The sequence below is a fragment of the Canis lupus genome, chromosome 1 (genome assembly GCF_048164855.1).
Source record: "Canis lupus baileyi chromosome 1, mCanLup2.hap1, whole genome shotgun sequence".
Taxonomy (NCBI): domain Eukaryota; kingdom Metazoa; phylum Chordata; class Mammalia; order Carnivora; family Canidae; genus Canis; species Canis lupus.
In genome coordinates this window covers 10,129,592-10,153,394 of record NC_132838.1, presented here as the reverse complement: position 1 = coordinate 10,153,394, position 23,803 = coordinate 10,129,592, and the positions used below count along the sequence as shown (strand labels likewise).

The following is a 23,803-nucleotide window of genomic DNA, read 5'->3' as shown; positions in this document are numbered from 1 at the left end:
TATTATTAATTGATAAAAGAAATTTATTAATTACTGTAGCTCTAAAAGAATGACCTCTAACAAGAGAAAGATTTTTACATGCTATCCCTGCAGTACCATGGGTTACTACTTGCTAGTAATAATACACAGAACAAAACTGATTCAAAATTTACTGAACCCTAAATACCACATAAATCACATCCATTTCTAATATCCTCTAGGAGACAGCATGACGTAATAACCAGAGCACTGCTCCTGGGAGTCAGAAGACCAGATGCTGCATTTCAGTATGCATGTTCTGGTCTAGGCCAGGGGGAAGAGTTGTGAGGCACATTTATTAGCTATGGGACTTAGCTGCAGAGTGATGAACACCACACACACACACACACACACACACACACACACACATCTCTGAAAGAGTGGGAACCACAGTCTAGTAGGGAAAACAACAGACAAATAGAGATCATTTATGACACACAAACAGATGTACGGTTAACAATGAGAAGAGTTCCAAAGGAAAGTAACAGGGCGCTATGAGAGAGTACTGTAGAGTAAACATAAGTAGCTTGAGGGGATCAGTAAAAGATTGTCCTAAGAAGTAGTATTTGGTCCGACTTTGATGAATGAAAATAAACTATACATTCCAGGTATAAAGGTGCACTGGCGCAAAGTGCACAGCCTTTTTAAGAAAACGGAGAAGTCAGTATGGCTGAAGATGGTAGAGTGAGGAGATGGGAGATTCAAGTGGGGGTCAGAAGACGCAGGGACCCTCCATCACCAGCACTTCTGAGAAAGAACATGACATGTCTGAAGCCACCCAGAGCCAGGATCTCTTGTGCTTATGAGGTAAGCAGCCGGATGAGACAATGAGCAGAATCAGAGCCACAGCAGCACAATGGAACAAGGGCAATTATGTTGTACAAAAAGGGAGCATTCCATAGCCAACTTCTTTCCAAATTAATCTGGGAGAAGAAACTATTCGAGTAGAGCCAGAGCTGTCTACTTTAATTACTTCAAGGTAATGCTGTCTCCTATGATTACCAAACCGAAAGCAAAACTACTGAAACTACTGTATTCCTCCTCTGTTCCCCTTTTCCCTTTGCATCAGTCTGTAAAAATCCAAAAATAAACTCACAATCTTTGACGACAGTGTTCACACCGACTAATACTGAACTACCACACACCTCTATAGCAATAAGCAAAGATAGAAATGTCACCGGACACAGAACATGAAAAAGCAGGCTCAGGAGCCAGAACAAATATCCTAAGTTTGAAAATAACATGGGAACCTATTAGAGCATTTCTAATTTGTATTCTTAATCAGATTCAAAAGCAAGAAATCACAAAGACGGAACTCTATGTACACTACTTCTCATACAAAGAAAATGAAACTTGAGCAAAATTTTCCCATTTTTAAAATCTAAAACCGTATCTCCATCCCACTTATCATGAAGTTATGAATGAAAACAAATGTGACAATACCTATGATTTCTCCACTGAAATCATTATAAATTTACAAAACACCTCCTCTTAAAACTTACATGGTTAGGCCTCTTAGAATTTTGGTAGTTTGCATCTGAGACCCTATAGTTAGCTTTTGTTTTTGCATCTATAAATACACTTACTTTGCTCATCATTTTTGATCATATGCCAGTGGTGTGGTGCCCATGTTTTTGTCACAAGTAAAAGCAGCCTCAAACGTGGTGAGGAGTTGTATCCCAACTCCTATTACAAATTCAGCTCCTAATATAGCTTCTTGGTTATTTCTTCTCATTTCCTTATTATCTAGCCTCTGCTCTTCTTGTCACTTCAGTTCTAACTAGGAAATCTTTTCTAACTCATCTTTGTTTCCCATACAAATATTTGCTCTTTGTTAATATTAATGTCTATTCTTATGAAAAAGAACTGGCATTCAGGTCTTAAAAAGCAATAAAATTATGAAAGAGAGCTTAAGATTTCCCACAGAATCAGATTTAAGAAATCAATTAAGGAAAAATCATGCAGAGTGATGGAGAGTTGTATATATACGCTTGTTACCGGTATCTCCCAGTTCATATAAGAGGAAGCCATCCACAGTCAGGTAGTTCTGAAACCTCTCCCTGTTGATCCAAGATGACAGATCACCATCCTCGTATTCTTAAAAATTAAACAAAGCTAATAAGTTATATGCAAATAAGAGTTTAAAATGTTTATAATGTTCTAATCTAGCAATATGTATAAAATGCCTTGACACAATCATAGTCTTAAATTCATAAAATTAATTTTTAGAGATCTATTCTAAGGAAACAATGAGACGTACAAAAGGATTAATACACAAAGCAATTCTTTACTAGAACATCATTAAAAACAGCACAAGACAGATAAATAAAAATATAGGAAATAAGTGAAAGACCCTAGATAAGAAAAAATTTAAACAATTTTGGTACATAATGAGGAAGACTCATTTATAGATTATTTTTAATTAATAATTAAGTGGTAAAGCAGGTTGCAAAACAATACTACAGCATGACTGTAGCTTTGAAAACACAAAGTATGAAAAAAAACCAAAAACTGACAGAATGATCAAATGAAGGAGAACATTCCTACCAAATGGCTATCCTGGGTTGACATTTATCCTTGAATGGTGGCAGTATCGTAACTTATTACATTTTTTTTGCTCTTCTCTATCTTATGACATTTCTTCCTCAGCTTAGAACCCTTTCTCATATGTAAAACTAACACATTTAAAGCCATTGTATTTTAGCCTTTTTCCAACATCAAATAATTCTCCTGCTAAGCAGATAAAAAACGTGTAATATCAAGAGAAATATTATGTCCTGATTAGAAATATAATTCTGAAGTAACTGTGAACAATTATTATAACTGCATAAAAAAGAAGCTAATGTAAAAGGCTACCAATATGTTTGGTGGAAGACTGGATTTTAATGATTTCTTGGAAAATGTGCTTTTTCTGTCACTTGCATTGCTAAACAAAACATTTTCAAGTTACCAAACCTATAAAATAAGTGACATAATACAAATCTGAAAGTATTTATGGATTTGGACTTACAAATTAGAAAAATAAGCATAAAACTAGGAGTTGAGTACGGGGCCACAATCTCTATTCCAGGTCAAAAGCAAATGTTTTAAGATTGCACCAAGTGATATATCTGAAATACAGAAAATAAACTATCCTTCTAAGTCCCGACCCCAAAGCTTCTAAACTTCATGACAACAATTAAACATTAGAATAAACATTCAAGATAAATTCTGTGTGTTATCTGAAGACTTTGGGCAGGTTCTAAATACTAACTGCTGCATGTTAAAGAATGATGGTCCCTCACAAGAGCTACAGATACTTCACCCATCTTCTTGTGCACTCGAGGGAGGGCATATCTGAAATGTGGAGAGAAGAGGAGGTGCACTTTCTTAGCCATGATTAAAGAACATATTTAATCTAAACAGATATGATCAGGCTTGTTCCAAAAATAAAGTGGCTTTCTGAAGTGTTAATAAACTCATAGGAGAACTAGAAGAGGAGATCTGAAAGCAGACACTTGATTATACTATCAATTATTTTAACTTGGGGGAGAGAAAAAAACCTCTTTAATCTTTTCACTTGTAAAACAGTAAGAATACTGATCTCAAAAGCATGGTTTTAATGACAAAATAAGACAATATAAACTAAGTGCTTATCATTCAAGCAGTGTAGTAATCAAAGAGCAAATGGATAGAATCGGTGCAGATATGCACTATTTTCTTTCTCCTATTTTCATATATCCAAGTTCCTCTTCACTTCCTTTTCAAGCCCAATATCTAATACAATCAATAAGTATCCAGTGAGCAAATGAATGAACCTGTGATTTAATTATACATCATCTTATCTAACACTCTTAATTATCTCTTTCATAATCTCAGGACACTCATCTGCCTATCTACCCTTCCAGATTATGGCAAGGATAAAATGAAAATATCACGTACATAATTAGTATCTGCTGCATAAAATATAACAAATAGTAGTTGTTCCACTACAGCAAAAATTAAATTCACATTTATTTAAAAATAATGAAAAGAGGAGATTTTAGAAATGCTGTCTTCATGACTGTTAAAATAATTAAAATATTCATTTTACTAAAAAAAAATCAGAATATTCCTTTTATTAGATATTCTATTCATTGGAATTATTTATGTAATCCAAAGTTTACAGCTCTCAAGTAGTTCTAGTTTCTTTTCTGTTATAAAATAACATTCTACAATTTTTCTGTAATGAATACAATATTCCATATCTGTACTCTCCAACATAGTAACAAAAAGCCACACAAGGGCATTGAGTATTTCAAAGGCAACTAGCAGAAATAAACTGAAGTGTCTAGTTTATTAAACCATAACTTAGAAAGTTACAAAGAAGGTTATTAGGCATAACTTTGCATTCACTTTTGCTTTTGGGTAGCTATATGGTATCTAATAGATGTTGAGTTTCACTGTTTCCCTTTGTATTTAAAATTTCTCTTCGAGCCCCTGTGACTTTGCTACGCTGGCCTGAGGTACCTCATTGCACAGTTTGGGGATTGTGGAAGTAGGTATTTGATGATGCCAAGAAATTTTTGTGAATTTTATTAAGTATTATAATAGCAGGTAGTTATTTTATTGAAAAAAAAAAGACATCTTTTAAAAGATGCATAATGAAGCACCTGGTGATGAAAAACCTCTGGGGTTTGCTTTAACATACTTCAACAAACAAAAAAATTGTTGAAGAAAATATGATAAGATCTTGGTAATTGTCTAAACCCGGATGATGGGTACATACATAGGATTTTACTATTCTAGCCATCTCTTTATTTTTATTTTTTTAAAAGATTTTATTTATTTAGTTGAGACAGAGAGCTACAGAGAGAGAGCATGAGCAGGGGGAGAGGCAGAGGGAGAAACAGACTCCCCACTGAGCAGGGAGCTGACAATTCCAGACTTCAATCCAGGACCCAGAGATCATGACCTGAGCTCAAGGCAGATACTTTAACTCACTAAGCCACCCAGGTGTCCCAGCAGTCTCCTTATTATGATGTATGTTTGGCATAACAAATGTAGACCAAGTATTTAATATTTAACTTCATTGAAGAAATGCTGACTAGCTGGTGAGTGGTTAGGGGGAGAGGGAAGGAAGAAAGAGGGAGAGATGAGGCTAGGAAAGAATATAACCCCCAAGGGGCCTTGCCACTACTGAAGGAGTTTTATTTCTTTACCTTTTTGTGAGTCTAAGATGTTAGATCCCTTTTTTTATACGAATAGTTTTGAATGTTTTAAAATAACAGCAATTGCATAGAGTTCATGTCTCAAAAGTCAAATGACCTGACCAACCCCCTCCAAAAAAATCATTGTAGGCAGAACCCAGAAAACACATTAGATGTTAAAACTAAAGTTGAAGGGGAAAAAAAATCTGTCATTCAACTAATGGGAAAGGCAAAAAGTAGTTGCATCTACCAAATCTTTCATCAATACCTAAGTCCTATAATAGCCACAGTGTTTTAATTTTAACATGTTTTACATGAGTTACAACTTTGGAACTTACCATCATAAATAAAGTAAGTTTCATCTTTGAAAACAAGCACAGCTGGCATCTCCTTCAGTGTCACATACTGCAAAAATCAGATATGTAAATACTTTGTATCATTGAAAAAATTTTAATTGGTACTATGATTTCAAAAGTATTGAAAGATGCCAGAAAAAAAACCACGAGAACGAAACCATTATAGTTAAAAAGAGCACAGGCGATCCAACCTCATCCAAGGACAGGTTTATCTCTTTATACATCTCCTGGCCCAGTGCTGTTTGTTAGTGTGAAAACCACAGAATATTCTTAGAGTTGGTAACAGACCCAAAGATATCAAAGAAGTTTAGTAGGAGACACACTTTGAGGTGGCTAAGGAGCAGTGGCTAAGGTAACAATCAGCACTGGGTAGGTTTGAGTCCTTCCTCAACATTCCTGGGCTCTGTGGCATGGACTCCATTGCTATCCTGGGGAGTGGGCTTCATTCTCTGTGAATCAAGGAAACGGAGTCTCCACCTCACCACAGAGTTAGGGAAGTTAGATCCACTAACATACGTGAGAGCAAGTTTAAAATGTAAATTGGCTTTAAAATGGGAATTTGTAATGGCAATTAATAATATATTATTTCAGAAGGTACCTGCTTCTTATACCTGTGCTGTAATTATTTAAAAATACTAAAATTATAAAGAAATCAGTTTCCATACAGAAGAGATATAATTGGGTGAGCCATATAGAATTATTACATGATGCGGTAATAAATGAAAAGTAACAACAAATAACCAACTGATAGCTAATAAAATAAAAATAACTGCCAACAGGATAAAAATAAAGATGGCTGTCCTTGAAGTATGGAGAAGACGGGAGGCATACTTCAGGTAATTAATATACAATGATCTCTTACATGACTACTAAAAAATGGTACAGCATCACAAAAATAACTATTTGAAAGTCAGCAGTAAAGCTTTTAGGTAAGGTTCTATCATCAAGTAAGTCTCTCCTCATCTGCTCTTGGCAACTCATTCACAAAGGTGCCCTGGAAGTATTTTAGAGCATCCAGCATGCCTCTCTTTCAATGCTGGAGTTGGCCACATCATAACATTACTACAGAGATGGAATCTTGCAGCTATTAATTTCCACATATTCTGAATCCCTCTTTCTCTTGCTTTCTGTTCCTTAAACTTACTATCTTATATTACAGTTGTTTGCAGGCTGTTTTTCTCCATTCACCTCTAAATATCCTGAAGTCAGAAATTATGTCAATTCATCTTTATATCTCCTTAACATACTTACAAGGGCTTTCATAAACACTAGCTGTAAAGCTAAGGAAGCTTTGCATGACCAAACATTAAAATTAAAAATATGGGTGGGGGGGGGATATAAAATCATGGGTTTTGTCCTTATTTGAAAATTCTCTATGGGAGTAAAAATCCTCATATTACCCCGAAAGAACACGGACTCCCCCTTAGCAGACTTTTACAACCATATACACAGAACTATAAAAGAGATGACAAATATTGAGATTTGCAAGAATAACTAAGGAACGTTTGAGGAAACTAGTAGAGAGGTCAATAATAAAAAACAACACATAATAAGCAAAAGTGTGCCCACATAGCAGATACTGTTTATGCTCTTCCACACAGATGTTCCAGGCCCTAGAATTCTGATCTAAGACATGTGTCACTACTCGAGGCCTGGGGTGAGTGTCAGATGGTGTCAGGGTCCAGGACGCAGGTGCCCTCTGGTGCACTCCCAGTAAACTGCTGGGACAGCTTCACAGGAGAGGGTACAGTGTACATTCTCGCCTCTCATACTAACATTGGGTTTTGGAGAAGAGAATGGACTAAACGGCCTGGGCCTAGAACTAGATTCCATCCATTCTAGACCTTCACATCACACTGAGAGATCTTAAGACATTTTAGAATAGAGCTTCATAACCTTTTGAGGCATCTATTTGAGAATCTAATGGCAAATATAGCTCTCCTCCCACCCTATCTTCTCTTCCCCTTCAAAAGAAATGCATACACATAAAATACTGCAAATAACTTATGAGACCAAACTAAGTAAACCTAAAAATGAGTTTAAGCTGACCAGATCTGTCTGAAGTTTTCCCAAGGAACTGAAAATCATTTCAGAATACATTTATAAGATAAACATTTATGAAAAAAAAAAAGATAAACATTTATGTACACATTGCAAGAAGCACTACACATATATATTCTAGGTGATTCTGCAATCTTCTTAAAAATATTTAAATATTAAAAAATGTCAAAAATTAATCAAATGTGTAATATGAAATAACTTTGTGGGAAAACACTGTTTTGATTTTTTGTAACCTATACTGATTAAAAAGAAAAAGCTTCCCTTGACAATTAATTTCATGTTTCCTGTCAGCTATTGCAATTTCTCAGGTTCCTTTCTCAGGAAAACTTTTCCAAAGAGAAGTCTATACCTGTAACTTACAATTTCTTACCTGCATTCTCTCAAATGACACCAATGAGGCACCTGTACTTCTTGTAAAACCACCAATAACCTCCATGTGTACAAGTATCATAGTTACTTTCTTCAACTCATCTCGATCACTTTCCAAGTATCTTGTACAACTGATCCTCTTTTTAAAAGTATTTATCTTGGCTTTCCACCTATCTTGTTTTCCTACTCTCCAGCTATTTTCCTCTTACTGCCCTTTGCAATCTTTAGGTCGTGGGCCCATTTATTTGCTTAAAAATTTGCATCCCATGTCTTAGAAGTTTATAGAGCCTTAACGCCAGACCACTATATCCAGCTGTGAATTTGATGCTTGTATCTGGATGTCTAACTAATATGCTGAACAGGCTAAAATGACCAATTCAAAGCTCTTGATCATTCCCGCATTCCCAAACTCGTTTCTTCTGCAGTATTCCCAAGCTCATAGATTAACATTACCAATTACCCAGTTGTTAAAACCAAACACCAAAGAGTCACCCTTGGTTCTTCCCTGCTCCTCCGGGTCAGCAAGCTCAAACAATTCCATCTCTAAAAAACAACAATGCTTTCACTTTTCCCCCCATCCCTTTACAAACCTCCAAGCTCAAACTCTGCAGATTACTTCAAGAGTTCAACTGATCTCTCTGGATCTATTCTTCTCCCTAACCAATTCATTCTGTTCTCAGCAGAGAAATGTCCTTAAGATGAATGTCGGATCAAACCCTTCACTAACTTCAACCCATCACATGCATGGTCATGACCTGCAAGGTCTTCACTGGTCTCTGCCTACTTCCTATCTATCTCCTTTCTCAAGCCACATCGGCCTACTATCTATTTCTCAAATATGCCAGCAGTGTTCTTATCTGTTCCCTGTTTCTAGTTTATTCTGGGCACAGATCTTTGCATGGATCCTTCACATCATATATATCCCAAATCAAATATTTTCTTCCCAGACAGACATTTCCTGATCAACCAATCCAAAGAAGTCACCTACTCTCATGCCCCTGCTATCACAATGCTCCTTTACTTCTTTTTTCATGGCAGTTATATCCTGTTTACTATCTGTTTACTGAAAAATACTATCCCAGTCCAAGGACCCAAAAGATGTAACCTGCAACACTAACATTTAGTACACTTCCTCTACCCATGAGAATGTAAGCTCCACCCTATCAGGACCCTGAAAGATTCTACTTGTCATCAACTATTCAGGACTTAATACAGGGCATGGCACATGATGAGATAAGCAGCATCTATAAATTAAGAGATATAAATACATTAACCATTCCATTACTTATAAACCAATTTAATAGTTTGAGTTTGCACTTACTACCACTGTTATTTTAAAAAGAATAAAAATCAACATAATAAACGTAATTACTAAATGCTATGAATCCAGTGGTATTTGCTTATTAACAATAAGCAATCTGGGTGCCAGATTATAAGAGATAACATGTTTACTGTTTCTACACATATGACAGTAAATAAATCTGATAAATATAATCAAGTAATAACTTAAAAAGTGGAATTAAGTCATTAAAATCCAATTTTAAACATTACCTCAGGAACCACTTCTTCTGAGGCAGAAAAGAAGTATGTATATACAATTAATTCTGAAGCAGCATCTATGTATTTCTCCTGTGAAGTTACAAATAGAAAAGAGGTGACTTTTAAACATTAAAATCAGAATTCATTCCTCATTAAACATTCAGAGAAAGTAGTATCATCCTCAGCAATATCATACCAATTTGATGCCATAAGCATTTTTAACGTGAAAAGATGATGGAATATAAGCAGCAAATGAAATATATGGTTTCTAAAGCAAAAAGACTACTGATACTTAATATTTTGACAGTCCTCTAAATAAAGTGTAATAGAAGCTCAATTCATATTAATTTAATTTGATAGTTATGGGAAGATGCACATATATAAACACACGCATGCAAAATGATCTTCAAAAAGTTTACATTCAGACTGCACTCCATAGTCACAAAGAGCCAAAAATGCTAAAAAGTAAGCACAATCTGAATAACCCTGTCAGTAACAAAAGAAATACTAAAGCAAGCATCATCTGTTTTATGAAGGCAAACACAATAGAGGGCAAATAAGAAAGTGTTTTTGTTAGAAAAATGCTTAGATTGAACTAAAATATTTCCAATAAGAGTGAAATAATTGAGTTTGGATCAAGTTTTGGGAATAGAGAAAACTAAATTACAATACATTTGTATTTGTGAATTTAAAAAATAAACTCATTTGATACCTTCAACGGTGACTCTCCACCAATGTAAACAAAAAATACACGATGTCTCTTTTGCACATGTTCAAACATTTGCTGACTTGGAAGCGGCCGAATTAGAGCCCTGTTTGAAAACAAAACAAACAAAAAACAAATCTGCACTTGAACATAAGACAGTATATAATTTACATCTGAAGTTACAAAGTTTTAATGTTGTATTAACTGCATTTTAAGTCATCACCCAATCTACATATATCTAATAAAAACTTTAGCCCATGACCACTACTGTACGCACATAATGAAAATAAAGTACCAATTTAAGCTATCAATTAAAAACAAATTAAGTTTAAAATACAACCCTTTAAAGAATACCATCTTAGTCAATATTTTGACAGGCAAGACAGACCTATAATCCATTTAGAGTCCTTAGCTAAAAACAAAATGATCCACAAGAGAATTCTTTTTTCCCTTTCATAAGATCATGTACAGTAACACACTGGAGTCCTATCTCAGAAAATTATAATTATACTATGTTAAGATTTATGGCCATTTAAATACTAGTTTTATAATACCCTATAGAGGTTAAAATCTAAATGTTTCACAAGTATATTATTCTTTTCAGAAAAAATAAAATTGAAAATGATAATCATAATAGCACATAAGCACCTCAAAACTCTATAGTTTTACTATACAAGATATTTCAAAGCCAAGTACAAGGAAGAAATAAATACATCAAGGTTTTTACAAAACATCACTTGCAAAATATTATTAAAAAACTAAAAAAGAGGCATGGTCCATATGATCAGATTTTTTATTCCACTAAATTTGCAAAAGAGTAAACACAGAGTTTGCAAAGGCAAACACATTTTCAAAATGCACAATTCCTTAGACGCATTGCATCACTCCACTCTGGCCTCTATTTTCATACTTCAGTAATTAACTACTAAGTGATGCAACCCCAGAACGGAGTCATGAAATTTCATTTGCAACAGAGTCTTCCCTAGTTACATCAGGAGAAGGCCATCATAAGCTTAAAATAAAACTCATTAAAAATTTCCAAAAATGAAGACTAATCTAATCACAGGGAATAAAGTACATCCCACCAGCAATTCCCTCATATAATATAAAGTCATCTCAAAATTTATATTCAGAAAGCAAATAAAATGAAATATGTAATTGATGAGAAAATACAGTGATAATTATATAGTAAGTTTTGCAAACTTGAATAAAGATCTTTCCTAATTCTGTGCCTTTTCTCAAATAATTTAAGCCATACAATGTCAGGCCACTCAACAAATCCATCCTGATATTTCAATTCACTTTAAAGCTATTTAAAGTATCAATGTATCCCATTCAAACTCAGAAGAAAGTACTTATACTTTCAAAGTTAATATAGTTTAACCTACTTTGATGAATGGTCTATCTATTTATCTATTTAAAGATTTTATTTATTTATTCATGAGAGACATGGAGAGAAGCAGAGACACAGGCAGAGGGAGAAGCCAGGCTCCCTCCAGGGAGCTTGATGCAAGACTCGATCCCAGGACCCGGGATCATGACCTGAGCCAAAGGCAGACACTCAACCACTAAACCACCCAGGTGCCCGAATGTTCTCTTTAATAAGTTCCACATAATCGCACTAAATAAATTATAAGCACCAACTTTCTTTAGAGCCCCGCAAGATAGATGTAGATTAAAATACAAAATCATCACATTCAAACCAACAGGAAATGCTTATAGATTTCTTAGCAGTAAAAACTCAAGAGATCAGTAACTCAAATAAGTATGTGGGTTCTAATTATGTCACATTTTAAGCAAAATGTGTAGTAATATCTCACAGATGGCATAAAGCAGCATGTGACAGATCAGGGAAAGTACTTTAGGTGTATCCAAAAAGAATTTTCCAATATCACAGGCCAGGGATTAAAGCCCAAGTCTATTCAGAACAATAATATTGTGGGGTTTCTTTTAAAAACTCCGAAATTAAGTAACAAGAAAAATAAGTTGATATAAATGAAGCGGTATAAAAACAAATTTGTAGTAAAATAAAAATTACAATTCATAAAAGGTTGTTAGAAGTAATCAAATTCTGAAAATGCATTAAAAAATCCACTAGGGGGGATCCCTGGGTGGCTTAGTGGTTTGGCACCTGCCTTCGGCCTAGGGCGAGGTCCTGGGTTCCCAGGATCGGGTCACGTGTCAGGCTCCCTGTGTGGAGCCTGCTTCTCCCTTTGCCTCTCTTTCTCTCGGTCTTTTAGGAATAAATGAATAAAATATTTTTTAAAAAATCCACTGGGAGGAGCACCTGGTTGGCTCAGTTGATTGTCTGCTATGGGCTCAGGTCATGATCCCAGGGTCCTGGGATTGAGCCTGGCACGGGCTCTTTGTTCCAAAGGGAGTCTGCTTCTCCCTCTCCCTCTGCTGCATCCCCCCCGCTTGTGATCTCTCACTTTCTCTGTCAAATAAAAAAATAAAATCTTTCAAAAAATAAAAAATAAATAAGAAAACTGGGGAAAATTTTTTTTCTACGTATGAAATGAATTTAATGTGAGATTAACAAATATATAATACAAGTCACAGCTCCTTTTGTTTCCTCTTTCGGTATGCTACATATGCCTACCTTTTGTCATAAATGAACAAATGTCATTTACGTTAAACCTAAAAACATACGGGTTCAAAATGGTCTTTTAAAATACTTTTAGCTTTATTTTTATTTAATTAAGTAACTTTTTAAAGAGAGAGAAAGAGTGCACACATGGTGGGGAGGGGCTTAGGGAGGGAGAAAGAATCTTAAACAAGCTCCATGCTCAGCACAGCAACCACCATGGGGCTCAATTTCAGGATCCCAAGATCATGACCTGAGCCAAAATCAAGAGTTGGATGCTTAACCGACTGTGCCACCCAGGTGCTCCAAAACTGCATTTAATTTTAAAGTATTAGTATCTTTTTAAAAAAATATTTTTATTTACATTCAATTTAGTTAATATATAGTGTATTATTAATTTCAGGGGTAGTATTTAGAGATTCATCAGTTGTATATCACACCCAGTGCTCATTACTTCACGTGCCCTCCTTAATGCCCATCCCCCAGTTACTCCATTCCCCCCAACTCCTCTTCCCTCCAGAGACCCTCAGTTTGTTTCCTAGAGTTAAAAATCTATTATGGTTTGTCTCTCTCTCTGATTTCATCTCATTTTATTTTTTCTTCCCTACCCTTATGTTCATGTTTTGTTTCTTATATTCCACATATCAGTGAAATCATATGATATTTGTCTTTCTCTGATTGATTTCTTTCACTTAACATAGTACCATCCACATTATTCCAAATACAAGATTTCATTCTTTTTTGATGGCTATGCAATAGAATATTGCTCATATATATATCTGTATATATGTATGCAATAGAATATATATATATATCCCATCTCTTCTTTATACATTCACCTGTTAATGGACATTTGGGCTGCTTCCATATTGTGGCTATTGTGGACATTGCTTCTGTGAAATGTAACCATATAGCAAAAAAGCCTTTCCTAATAAAAACTTACCCAGACACTCTGTGAGCAAACTCAATAATATCATCTTTAGTTCGTGGTCCTCTATAATTATATGCCAAGTCCCCCTTTAATCTTAAAAAGAAAAAAAAGGATAAAAGCTTAGATTATTTCAACTTAATAGTTGAAATAGTCTTAATAGTTAATGCTAATCACTATTGTTACATAAATTATAGTATGTAAAATAGTAAATGCAGAGTTGAGAAGTAGCATAACCATGTAAAATATAGTAGGCAACTGGCTTCAGGGGACCAACAACTTAGAATATAAAGAAAAAGGTTGTATTTTATTAAAACTACATGAAAATAGTTTATTGTGTATCTGATAGCTGCATTGTGTCTATACCTCCTGAAAAGTGTACGCATTCATGGTCAAAAGCTTGTCAAAGCATTGTATTTCTTACTATCTTCTCTAGTAAAAAAAAATGATAGAGAATTAATAGTATTTTGGTATTAAGAAAACAAATTTTAAGCAACACAACATCATAGGAACTTGAAATATGCTCCAAGATTACACAGTAGAACAATGCATAAAACACTTATTCTAGAAAATTAAGATAATTTTTCAAAAGTCTGTCAATGATGTGTCTAAATGAGATTTTTAAAAAATGTGAAAGTACAATAGACCATCTATGATTAAACAAAAAGAACAGAAAGGATATTCTACTTAACACAAGTAAAAGAGGCTGAGCAACATTTTTTAAAGCTAGGGGAAGGGGGAAGTCAACACAAAACCCAAGAAATTAGAAATTAAGAATAGTCAAATTTTGAGATTTGAGATTTTAAAACACCGAAATAAAGCTTACTTTATTATAAAAATAAGTTTTAAAATAATTCAACTTGCACATTACCAAAATAAGAATGAAACTCAAGAAATAAACTCAATAAAATGATTATAAGATAAATCATTTAGAATTAGCATACCATTTCTCCCAATTTACATACACTTTATATTAGACTTTGTCAACACTTACAGATTAGAATTAAATCCATCAATTTGATTCTCTTTCTTTCCTCTCTAATGAATTAACTCTATTTCAATTATAGAAAAGTAAAACTTTGCTAGGAAACAGGATTCAGGTGATACAGCAGAATACACTCTTGAGCTCCTCAAGGGTAAAAGGGCTTCCATACTTTACAGCTGTACATCTTGTGTGCACGATGCCTGCCACGGTAAGCACTCAGAGCGCATTCGGTGAATTAGTCGTAAACAACACACTCACTTAAATACACAGAAAAGCAGGAAGATGCAGTCCCTCTCTCTTTGATCACATGCTGTACCTAGAAAGAATTGCTAAACCCAAATTTTCAATCCTTCAAGGAAGCTACCAGAAATTAATGTAATAAAACGTAAGTAGAGTGAACTAATAAAAATACACATATAAACATACAACACTCAACTTACAGCTTAATTGTTGGATAACCTCGAACTCCAAACTCTGAAGCAATGCCTTGATAAGAAAAAGAATAAATAATTCTAAATTTTTTTTTAAATGAGAAACTAGGTAGTAAACGAGCCTTTTACTTAAAAAAATATATAGATTTATACAAACTCATAAAAACGTCTTGCTTTTAAGTCTTAAAGAAGAATATAAATTCACACCCAAAAAAGGAAAAAACATGACATTTTCATAAAAAACAATTACTTAATAATACAACTTATGTCTAGCACAAAGCACTATGACAAATTAAGAAATTAATGCCAAAAGAATAGTTAATATTTTATCTCTAAAGTCTTTATTTTAAAAGATAAATATATATAGATGTGTGTATATATATATTTAATGTGTGTATATATATTTAATGTATATATATATATACATACACAAACACACACAAAGTCTCACTTGTCATTTGATTTCATTTTCCAGAACAAATTTTTCTAGGTCTCACTGGTTCCTTGCAAAAATAAATAACATAAAAAAACAACAAAAAATCAAAGCTCATCATCCTTTTCTTTAGTGTTTTCTGAGTCTTGAAAGAACTGCACTGTATTTTAATTTTAAAAAGATAAACTGTATTTGCAAAATTACTTAATTTCTGCCATCAACACATGACCTAAAAGCAACCTTATTTGTTTTAGAAGTTTCTGCTTTTGTAATAACCTAGAATAATTCTAGTTATTTTTGAAGATTATTCTGAAGTCCTCACATTAATTAAAATGAGATATGGCATCTTTTTTGAGGGAAAAAGAAACAAAAATAATCAAATAGAGAATTAGAACTTTAAGAGGTATAGAAATCACTACTGCAAATTAGTATCTGTAACTACAGATTCAAAGCAACCAGGACAGCAAAGAAATGAACTGCATCAGGTAAGAGGTGATATACAGTATACTTATACATATACCAGTTTAAGTAAAATATAATGTCTTTATTCATATGATCTCTTTGTTAATTTTACTTATTTCAAGGACATTTTACCATGGTTGGGTATAAGGACACTACTATATGTGGGATCTGGTTCACCAATCACTTTAGTAAACATTACTCTGGTTTCTTAGCACTGCCCAATACACAATAATGACTAAGTAAATTTGTGGCAAAATAATAGTCAAAATCTCTCAGCCTTCCTTCGTCCCCAACAGTTTCTACCTTAAACATATGGAGAAAGGTGACTAGAAGGTTGCAGTGATCAACACTGGTTTTTATTAGAAGCAACACAAACAGTAGAGGTAACAAAAATAACTCAGTCCTGAAGATATAGGTCTTTTAAAAAAAATAGATTTTGTTTATGAGAGACACAGAGGCAGAGACATAGAGGGAGAAGCAGGTTCCCTGTGGGGACCCCCGATGCGAGATTTGATCCCAGGACCCCAGGATCATGACCTGAGTCACAGGCAGATGCTCAACCATGAGCCACTCAGGCGTCCCTGAAGACATAGGTCTTGCTTCTGAATAGGTATGTGAACTTAAACCAATTACAGAATTTATTTTGCCCATCTCTAATGTAGGATTTAATTCTGTCAGAGTCTAACTAAAGACTGGTTATTGAGACTGACTTCTAAGTAAAAAAATAAGAATGATTTGGGGGAAGATTATGTGAGTAAAATATGTTAATGCCCCCCCTTCCCAAATGAAGAAGGCAGGAAAATATTAGCCCTTAATTACTTTCAATTAAGACTAATATAATTGATGGGGGGGAGGGTATCCCGCTATCAATTCTTTGTTTATTGTAAAGCTTATTTATAAACAAACCAAATAAAATACGCAATGAGAAAATACAAAACTTGTTTTGTGATTCTCAAAACAAGTTTTAGAGAGAAAATCCCAGCTCCACGTTTAATACCATCACACTTCATTTCCCTGGCCTCAACTTATTTGTAAGATGGAAATGTATAACTAACCCACTCTCTAGTACCTTGACTCTTTGAGCATTAAATTTAATTTCTGATAGAATTTCAATTGATGGTCACTCCTAAAACCTTAAACTTAGGTTTCCCCATGAAAACAATTGTAAAGGGATGCCTGGGTGGTTCAGTGGCTGAAAATCTGCCTTTGGCTCAGGATGTGATCCAAGGGTCCTGGAATCGAGTCCTGCATCAGGCTCCCCACAAGGAGCCTGTTTCTCCCTTTGCCTGTCCCTCTGCCCGTCTCATCAATAAATAAAATCTTAAAAGAAAACCCTGTATAATAATAATAATAATAATAATAATAATAATAACAGTAATAATAATATAAAAAGCACACAAGCAAAGCACGGGTTATAGACTTAAAATGATGTAGTAATAATAATATAAAAAGCACACAAGCAAAGCACGGGTTATAGACTTAAAATGATGTAGGCTAGGATTCTAACATCTCATTTACCATGCAAGCAGTTCTTTCCCTTCTGAGGACAGTACTCACCTTGCTCAGTTTATGGGTGGGATTTAAATGAGAAAACATGTGGAAAAGAATCTAAGAGAAAGCCTGGCACACAGAGATCCTCAAATGCAAAGTCCGTTTCCTATTTCTGTTCCAAATCTCACTGTTAGGTAATTATCTGCTGACACATCAGTGTGCAGATAATAAGAACTATCACATGTAAAATATAACTGACTTTAGCAGACCTTCAACTACACCTTGAGACAATTTTGTGAGCAGGAGAAAGGTGCTGATGTTACTTTTCAGGTAAAGACACTAATACTTCAGAAGATCTGGTAATGTGTTTGAGGTAGCAGGACTACGAATGAAGCTCAAGTCTGAGTTTAACTTTTTGTTCTTTATTTTTTCATATTAAACAACAACGGTTTGCATAGAAACCTGAGATCAATTCCTTCATAAATTCAAGAATCCATTTGTAACATGAATAACTTCTCTGAAATTCTGTAATTTTAAATGCTCAAAAAATGAACTTAAACATGAAGCTCCCTACTTCCTTCCTGTTTTCTCTTTGAAATGATAACAACCTGATGTTAAAGCTAGGCTTGGATATGAATTGTGGTGATCTCAAATTCTGGTCCTAATTCTGCCTCTAAGTTTGGTGTTTGAAATCACTGTCATTTAACTACCTGCTATTATTTCATCTACACAACAGGCTGGGGGAAGAAGGGAGCAGCTGGACTTGACATTATGTCAAGTCCTTTTTCAGCTCAAGATTCTACCTTTCTTAGTATTTCTGGAGTGTTACTATGTGTCTAACACAAAAAGGAGAAAAAATACAGCAGTTGTCCTCAACTGGGGGAGATTATGTCTCCAGGAGACTCTGGGTGATGTCTAGAGACACTTCTCATTGCCATCACTTAGGAGGACACTAGGGGGATGAGAAGATGATCAGAGATGTTGCCAAATATTCTAAAATGCACAGCAACCCTTCCCCTAAACAGAATTATCTGGCCAAAGTATCCTTCGTGCTCAGACTGAGCAACTCTGAAACATAGTCACTGACCAAAAAGGGCTTCTAATTTAGAAAAAAGGTAAAACTAACTTGCCAATATAATCTGTGAGCAAGAAATCAGAATATTATTGGCCAAATGTCATTCCAAGTTCACACATCACTGAGAAGTAAATTATGACCTTTAACATAAAAAATGATTATCACACTTATGTTGAGGAATAAACAGAATTTTAGTGGTTCCATATAGAAATCAGTACACCATTACAGGTGGTATCACACCATATTTTAACTTGCAAAAGAGAAACAATTCTGGTACTTGATTTTGGAAGGGATATGTACAGAACGAGAAGCTAAAATACGTATCTTTACAGTTTTTTTTTTTAATGTTAATTATAGCATTATTAGTTAAAACCATGCATCAAGAAAATTTTGATATAATTCCAAACACACAGGCCAGGGTAATCCATAATAGTTCAAATTTCTCTAGTTCAAGAATTCTATACCCAGAGATTTGCTGGACTGAATATGATGGCACGTGCTTCCAATCTCTGCACTTACGTGATTGAGAAATAAGCTACTCTCAGAGATTTTCTATACTTGATCACTGAATAATCCTAACCCACCTCAAGCCCAGTCCTATCAGTAACTATTCATCAGAATAATACTTCACTCTATGGTTCTCCAATTTAGATGTGCAGCAGAATTACCTGAAGTCCACGCTAAAAATATAGATTCTCATGACCCAGTCTCAAAGACTTTCATTGGGTAGGGCTGGTGTGCGTCTTCAGAGTCTAAATTTACATTGAACAGCCCAGGTAATCCTAATGCAGGTGGTCTGCAGACTAAATGCTGAGATACACTAATGCTGTAAATGCCTGAAAAGTGACCTATGGAGATGGATGAAATACATATGAAACAGACACAGAAAAATGTTGACAGTGAGTTTAAAAAAAAATCAATTTCTTTACCTGTTTCTACTAAAATTCCTGTAATGGAGCTTCCTTGAGGTATTTAAGTACACTTACAGAATTATATGTCTAAAATCTATGTGTCATCTCTAGACAGTAGTTTTCAAATACACCTTTTTTTTTAAATACTAGTAAGATAATACTCTTTTTCTCCATAACACATAAAATATTTCCTTGATTCTATAATTAAAATAGAAAATGCATCTATGGCAGACATCAAACACTAAGTAACATAACAATTGACTTATGTCTATTGGTTATTGTTGTCTCTCTCTTCTAGAATATAATTTCCATGAGAGTAGAAATTGTTGTCTGTATTGGTGACTGATGTATCATAGCTGCCTAGAATGTGCCTGGTTCATTCTGGCATATAGTAAGGGCTCATTAAATACCCATTGAGTGAATACTGACTGTACAAATTTTTGACAAAAGAATGACTTTTCAATAGGCTATGTCTGTATGATGCAAGTAGTCCAAAAGATTTACAAGCAAGCATTACCAGGTGGCTTGGGAAAAGGGGTGGCGGGTTTAGTGCTGCACATCCAACGCATAAAGGATATAAAGTATAGAACACCCATCACAATACTTGGGAGAGGATCATTCTCATATATACCAGCTCCCCTATCCCTTTTCCCAAAGCTAGATGGTTTGCTTGAGAAAATGTGCTCTGTGTGGGCTATACAGGTTTCTTCCTCCTCTTAATACAATATAATATATAACACAATGCTGAGAGAACAACAAATCTATAACAACCACATATGGGAGGCAAAAATTAAACCTTTTAATAGATTATGAATAATGGGATGAAAAATAGTCCCATCATGAAGTATCTAAAAAACTACAAACCATATATGAAGTCTTAATGCCTATAAGAACGTTGTATTTTAATCTGAGCATTTAAAACATTTTCTTTTCTAAGCTACTCAGAAAGAAGTCTTAGATATTTTTTCCCTAAACATAGTGTCACTTAATAGTGACATACATGGGTACTTACTACATACTGAATAGTAAGCTAATAAATTAGATACTATAAAAATAACTGACTTACTGTAAATAGTTATTATCATTGTAGCATCACATGAGTAGTTCATCATTAAGGTTTTTACTGATTTATTGGTACTAATTTTTTCATTGATTATTTGTCATCATGTACCCACACCCCTTTACACATTATTTTACTTTATGACTCCACTAAATGATTCAAATAATCACAAGAATTTGTCACGTTTGAGACTTTATTGTACTTGTTGGTTTATTCATGTTTTTCCTTCTATTAGACTAAGCACTTCCTGGACAAGAAGGATTTGTTTTGGTCTTCCTTTGATCTCTAGAGACTAACAGAGAAGTGAGTAAACACGCTGAGTAAATACAACTGACTATGCGAATGAATGTATGTACACGCAGGTAGAATCAACAAGACTGACACAAGATTGCCTAGACACAGAACTTATTTTCAGGAGCAACAGTTCAAAGCAATAATTTCTCAAACATTCCTAAAAGCTTATTTCAAGAAATCAACCCAAGCATTATTCTCTGTCTGCAGTAATTCTTGCCATTACTCTGGTCTCTCAAACTTTCAATGACTCATTTGTTTGACTGTGATTCCAGCCCTCATATCTAACTGTTCTCTAGTTCCCTGTTCCCAAACTTCAGTAAACCAAAAATGCCATAAACTCACAAGAGCTACTAACATGGAAACACACAGAAAATTAATTACTCTTTTTATATAGCCAGGAGTAGTGTAGTTCAGTAACTACACTAAGAATCTTACACTGTTACTTCTGATTATTCTTTGTATTACAGAGCCAGTCTATCACATCTGTGATTTCATCCTTGAAGATGTCTGTAAGGATCAGTTTCCTCTTCACTGTCACTACGAAGTCTGGGCTCCTACACCAACATGCATACAAAAGTTGAGTTACATGATCTTCTTGTCTCTAACTGCTTTTCTTTTCTATCCTACATGTTGCTTCCAAAAACAATTTTATCAAGTCAACTATCTTCTCAAAAATGTACAATATCTCCTAATTGGCAACTGTAAAATCCAAAACTTTATGACACAAGGGACCCCTAAAATCTGGTCTTATACTTCATGTTATATGCACTAGCCATTGTGTGAGGGGTTTTGAATATGAAGTGTTAATACAATCCACACAACCTTCAAGATTATTACTCCTCCATTTATAGACAGAAACTAAAATTGAGAGGTTAAGGCCTTCTCCAAAGCCCCAGAAGTAGCATATGCCAGATCTGGGATTAAAGCATAGGCCTGTCCTTTTCCAAAGCTGTATCCTGAACACAATCCTGATTTCCTAAAAAGAAATGTACATTATATAATTCTACTTTCTTCATCAATTCAAGGAAAAGGGAACCTATATGTATTGAATACTACAAGGGACTTTACAGGTGCTACATCATTCAAATCTCAAAAAAAACAATGAAAGACACACGATAATTAAATATTTACCAATGTGGACATCAAAGCTTAGAGATGTTAAGAAACTTTCCCCATGTTACATGGCAAAAGTAGCAGGCAGAAGCAGGATTTGAATTCAGGTCTGCTTTCTGAAGCCATGCTCTTTCCAAATTTCTATACTTCATACTTCTCTAAACTTAAATTCTTCTTTTCTCAAATCCTTTAATATAGGCATTGGTAAACTTTTCTGAAAAAGGTCAGATAACAAGTAGCTTAGGCACTGAGGGAAAACAATCTGTTACAACTCAACTTACTCACTGATGCTTGAAGATAGGCACAAACAGCAGTAAACAAATGAGTGTGGCCGGGTTCCAATACAGCTCCCTTTACAAACGTGGGCAGTGGGCCAGATCCTGTCCACGGGCTGTGGTTTGTCAATCTCTGCTTTAAGACATTCTATCCTCTGCAACATACTTATTAAGCTCATTTTCAACTCTAAGGTTTTCTCTCGAATGTGAATAACTTTCCTGATCCTCCACTGTATTTATTCTACCTCACCTTGTAGGTCCCCGTTTATTCCTCTAATAGGTCATCTCTGGCTACTCAGACAACTCTCATTCTGAAGTCAACACAGCAACGTCAACAGTTTAACACCCAAATTTCAGAAGTTGCCTCAGGTAAACAGAGTATCTCAAGCAGGCTCAATAGGAACAATGGCTTATACACCGTTAGGCACAAGATTAACATATACTGCATATTACACATTTGGTGGCTAATTCACTTAACTCATAAAGTATACAATCTTCAATTATTAAGATAACCTTAATTCATCTGAGCAAAAAATAAGTGTTTCTTCCTCCTACCTTGAATACTCCTTCACGTAATTAAACCACTTTCAGTATGAGAACAGTAAAAAAAACAATAAACTGAGAAAATGCTTACTAGAATAGGAAGTAGCATCCATCTTTCCAACTTTAACTGGAGAACCAATGCTTTTCATCTCAAGACCAACTTCATTCCAAATCGGTTCCAGTTTTTTACAATGGCCACACCATGGTGCATAAAACTTGTTGGGGGAAAAAGAAAAGACAGCCACTAAAATGTTGCGCTATTGTGTATAGCAATCTTAATTTTTAAAGAAATCTCTTTGATTAATGATCTGATGAACAGTCGTTTTAGATACAAAGTCTAAATATAATTTCCAAAGCAGTTTCATAATAAAAGGTAAAACACAAAACATGAATCTAATTATTTTAACTCCTAGCACATACCTCAACACTGCTATTACCTTATATTCATTTAAAATTACTGATTCCTATTTAAAACAGATATAATTTACAACAAAAACAGCTTTGCTTTAAAGTCAGTGTATGAAATCACCAAATACACATAAATCCCCCCCACATCCCAAAATAGTTCATGATGTACCTCAGTCTATTTCTATTACAAAAACCACAACACAGTAGGTACCTTTGCTGCTTTAAGCATAACCACTGGTAAGGCATGGGGGTCAGTAAAATGACTGGTTTGGCATAGGGACAAGTCAGGTTACTTAAACTAAAACTACAGTTCCTTTTTTCTTCAGGGCCACCAGGGCACTGGGGTGGATATAGGTTCCTCTAGTTAAATGGTGTAACAAACTGCTCGTTGTACTTTCATGGGTAAGATTTATCTACTTTTTTTTTTAAAGATTTATTTAAGATTTATTTATTTTATTTATTCAGGGAGAGACGGGGGGAGGGGGGGGCAGAGTCATAGGCAGAGGGAGAAGCAGGCTCCACGCAGGGAGCCTGACATGGGACTTGATCCTGGGTCTCCAGGATCACTCCCCGGGTTACAGGCGGCGCTA

General features: G+C 34.7%; 1 protein-coding gene and 1 long non-coding RNA gene across 6 annotated transcripts in view; one reads left to right on the top strand and one right to left on the bottom strand.

Annotated features, from left to right (window-relative positions):
- Positions 1-23,803, bottom strand: part of TMX3 (thioredoxin related transmembrane protein 3) — a 44,244-nt gene that overhangs the window by 12,336 nt on the left and 8,105 nt on the right. For 3 of the 5 annotated variants that reach the window (XR_012028232.1, XM_072820728.1, XM_072820735.1), the window contains 7 exons: positions 22,897-23,020; positions 15,158-15,203; positions 13,748-13,828; positions 10,224-10,323; positions 9,524-9,601; positions 5,525-5,591; positions 2,017-2,115 (listed from right to left, as the gene is read on the bottom strand). Coding sequence is in view for 4 of the 5 variants with exons in the window: in XM_072820728.1 (XP_072676829.1) it covers positions 2,017-2,115; positions 5,525-5,591; positions 9,524-9,601; positions 10,224-10,323; positions 13,748-13,828; positions 15,158-15,203; positions 22,897-23,020 (595 nt within the window). In the remaining variant the exon portion in view is untranslated. Of the gene's footprint in view, positions 1-2,016; positions 2,116-2,285; positions 3,355-5,524; positions 5,592-9,523; positions 9,602-10,223; positions 10,324-13,747; positions 13,829-15,157; positions 15,204-22,896; positions 23,021-23,803 lie in introns of those variants that run through there. The other 2 variants (XM_072820756.1, XM_072820748.1) reach the window with 2 other exon arrangements.
- On the top strand, positions 840-23,110 carry LOC140630475 (uncharacterized). Its single transcript, XR_012028243.1, has 4 exons — positions 840-997; positions 6,322-6,378; positions 20,816-20,883; positions 21,342-23,110. It is a non-coding gene; the product is annotated as an uncharacterized lncRNA (long non-coding RNA).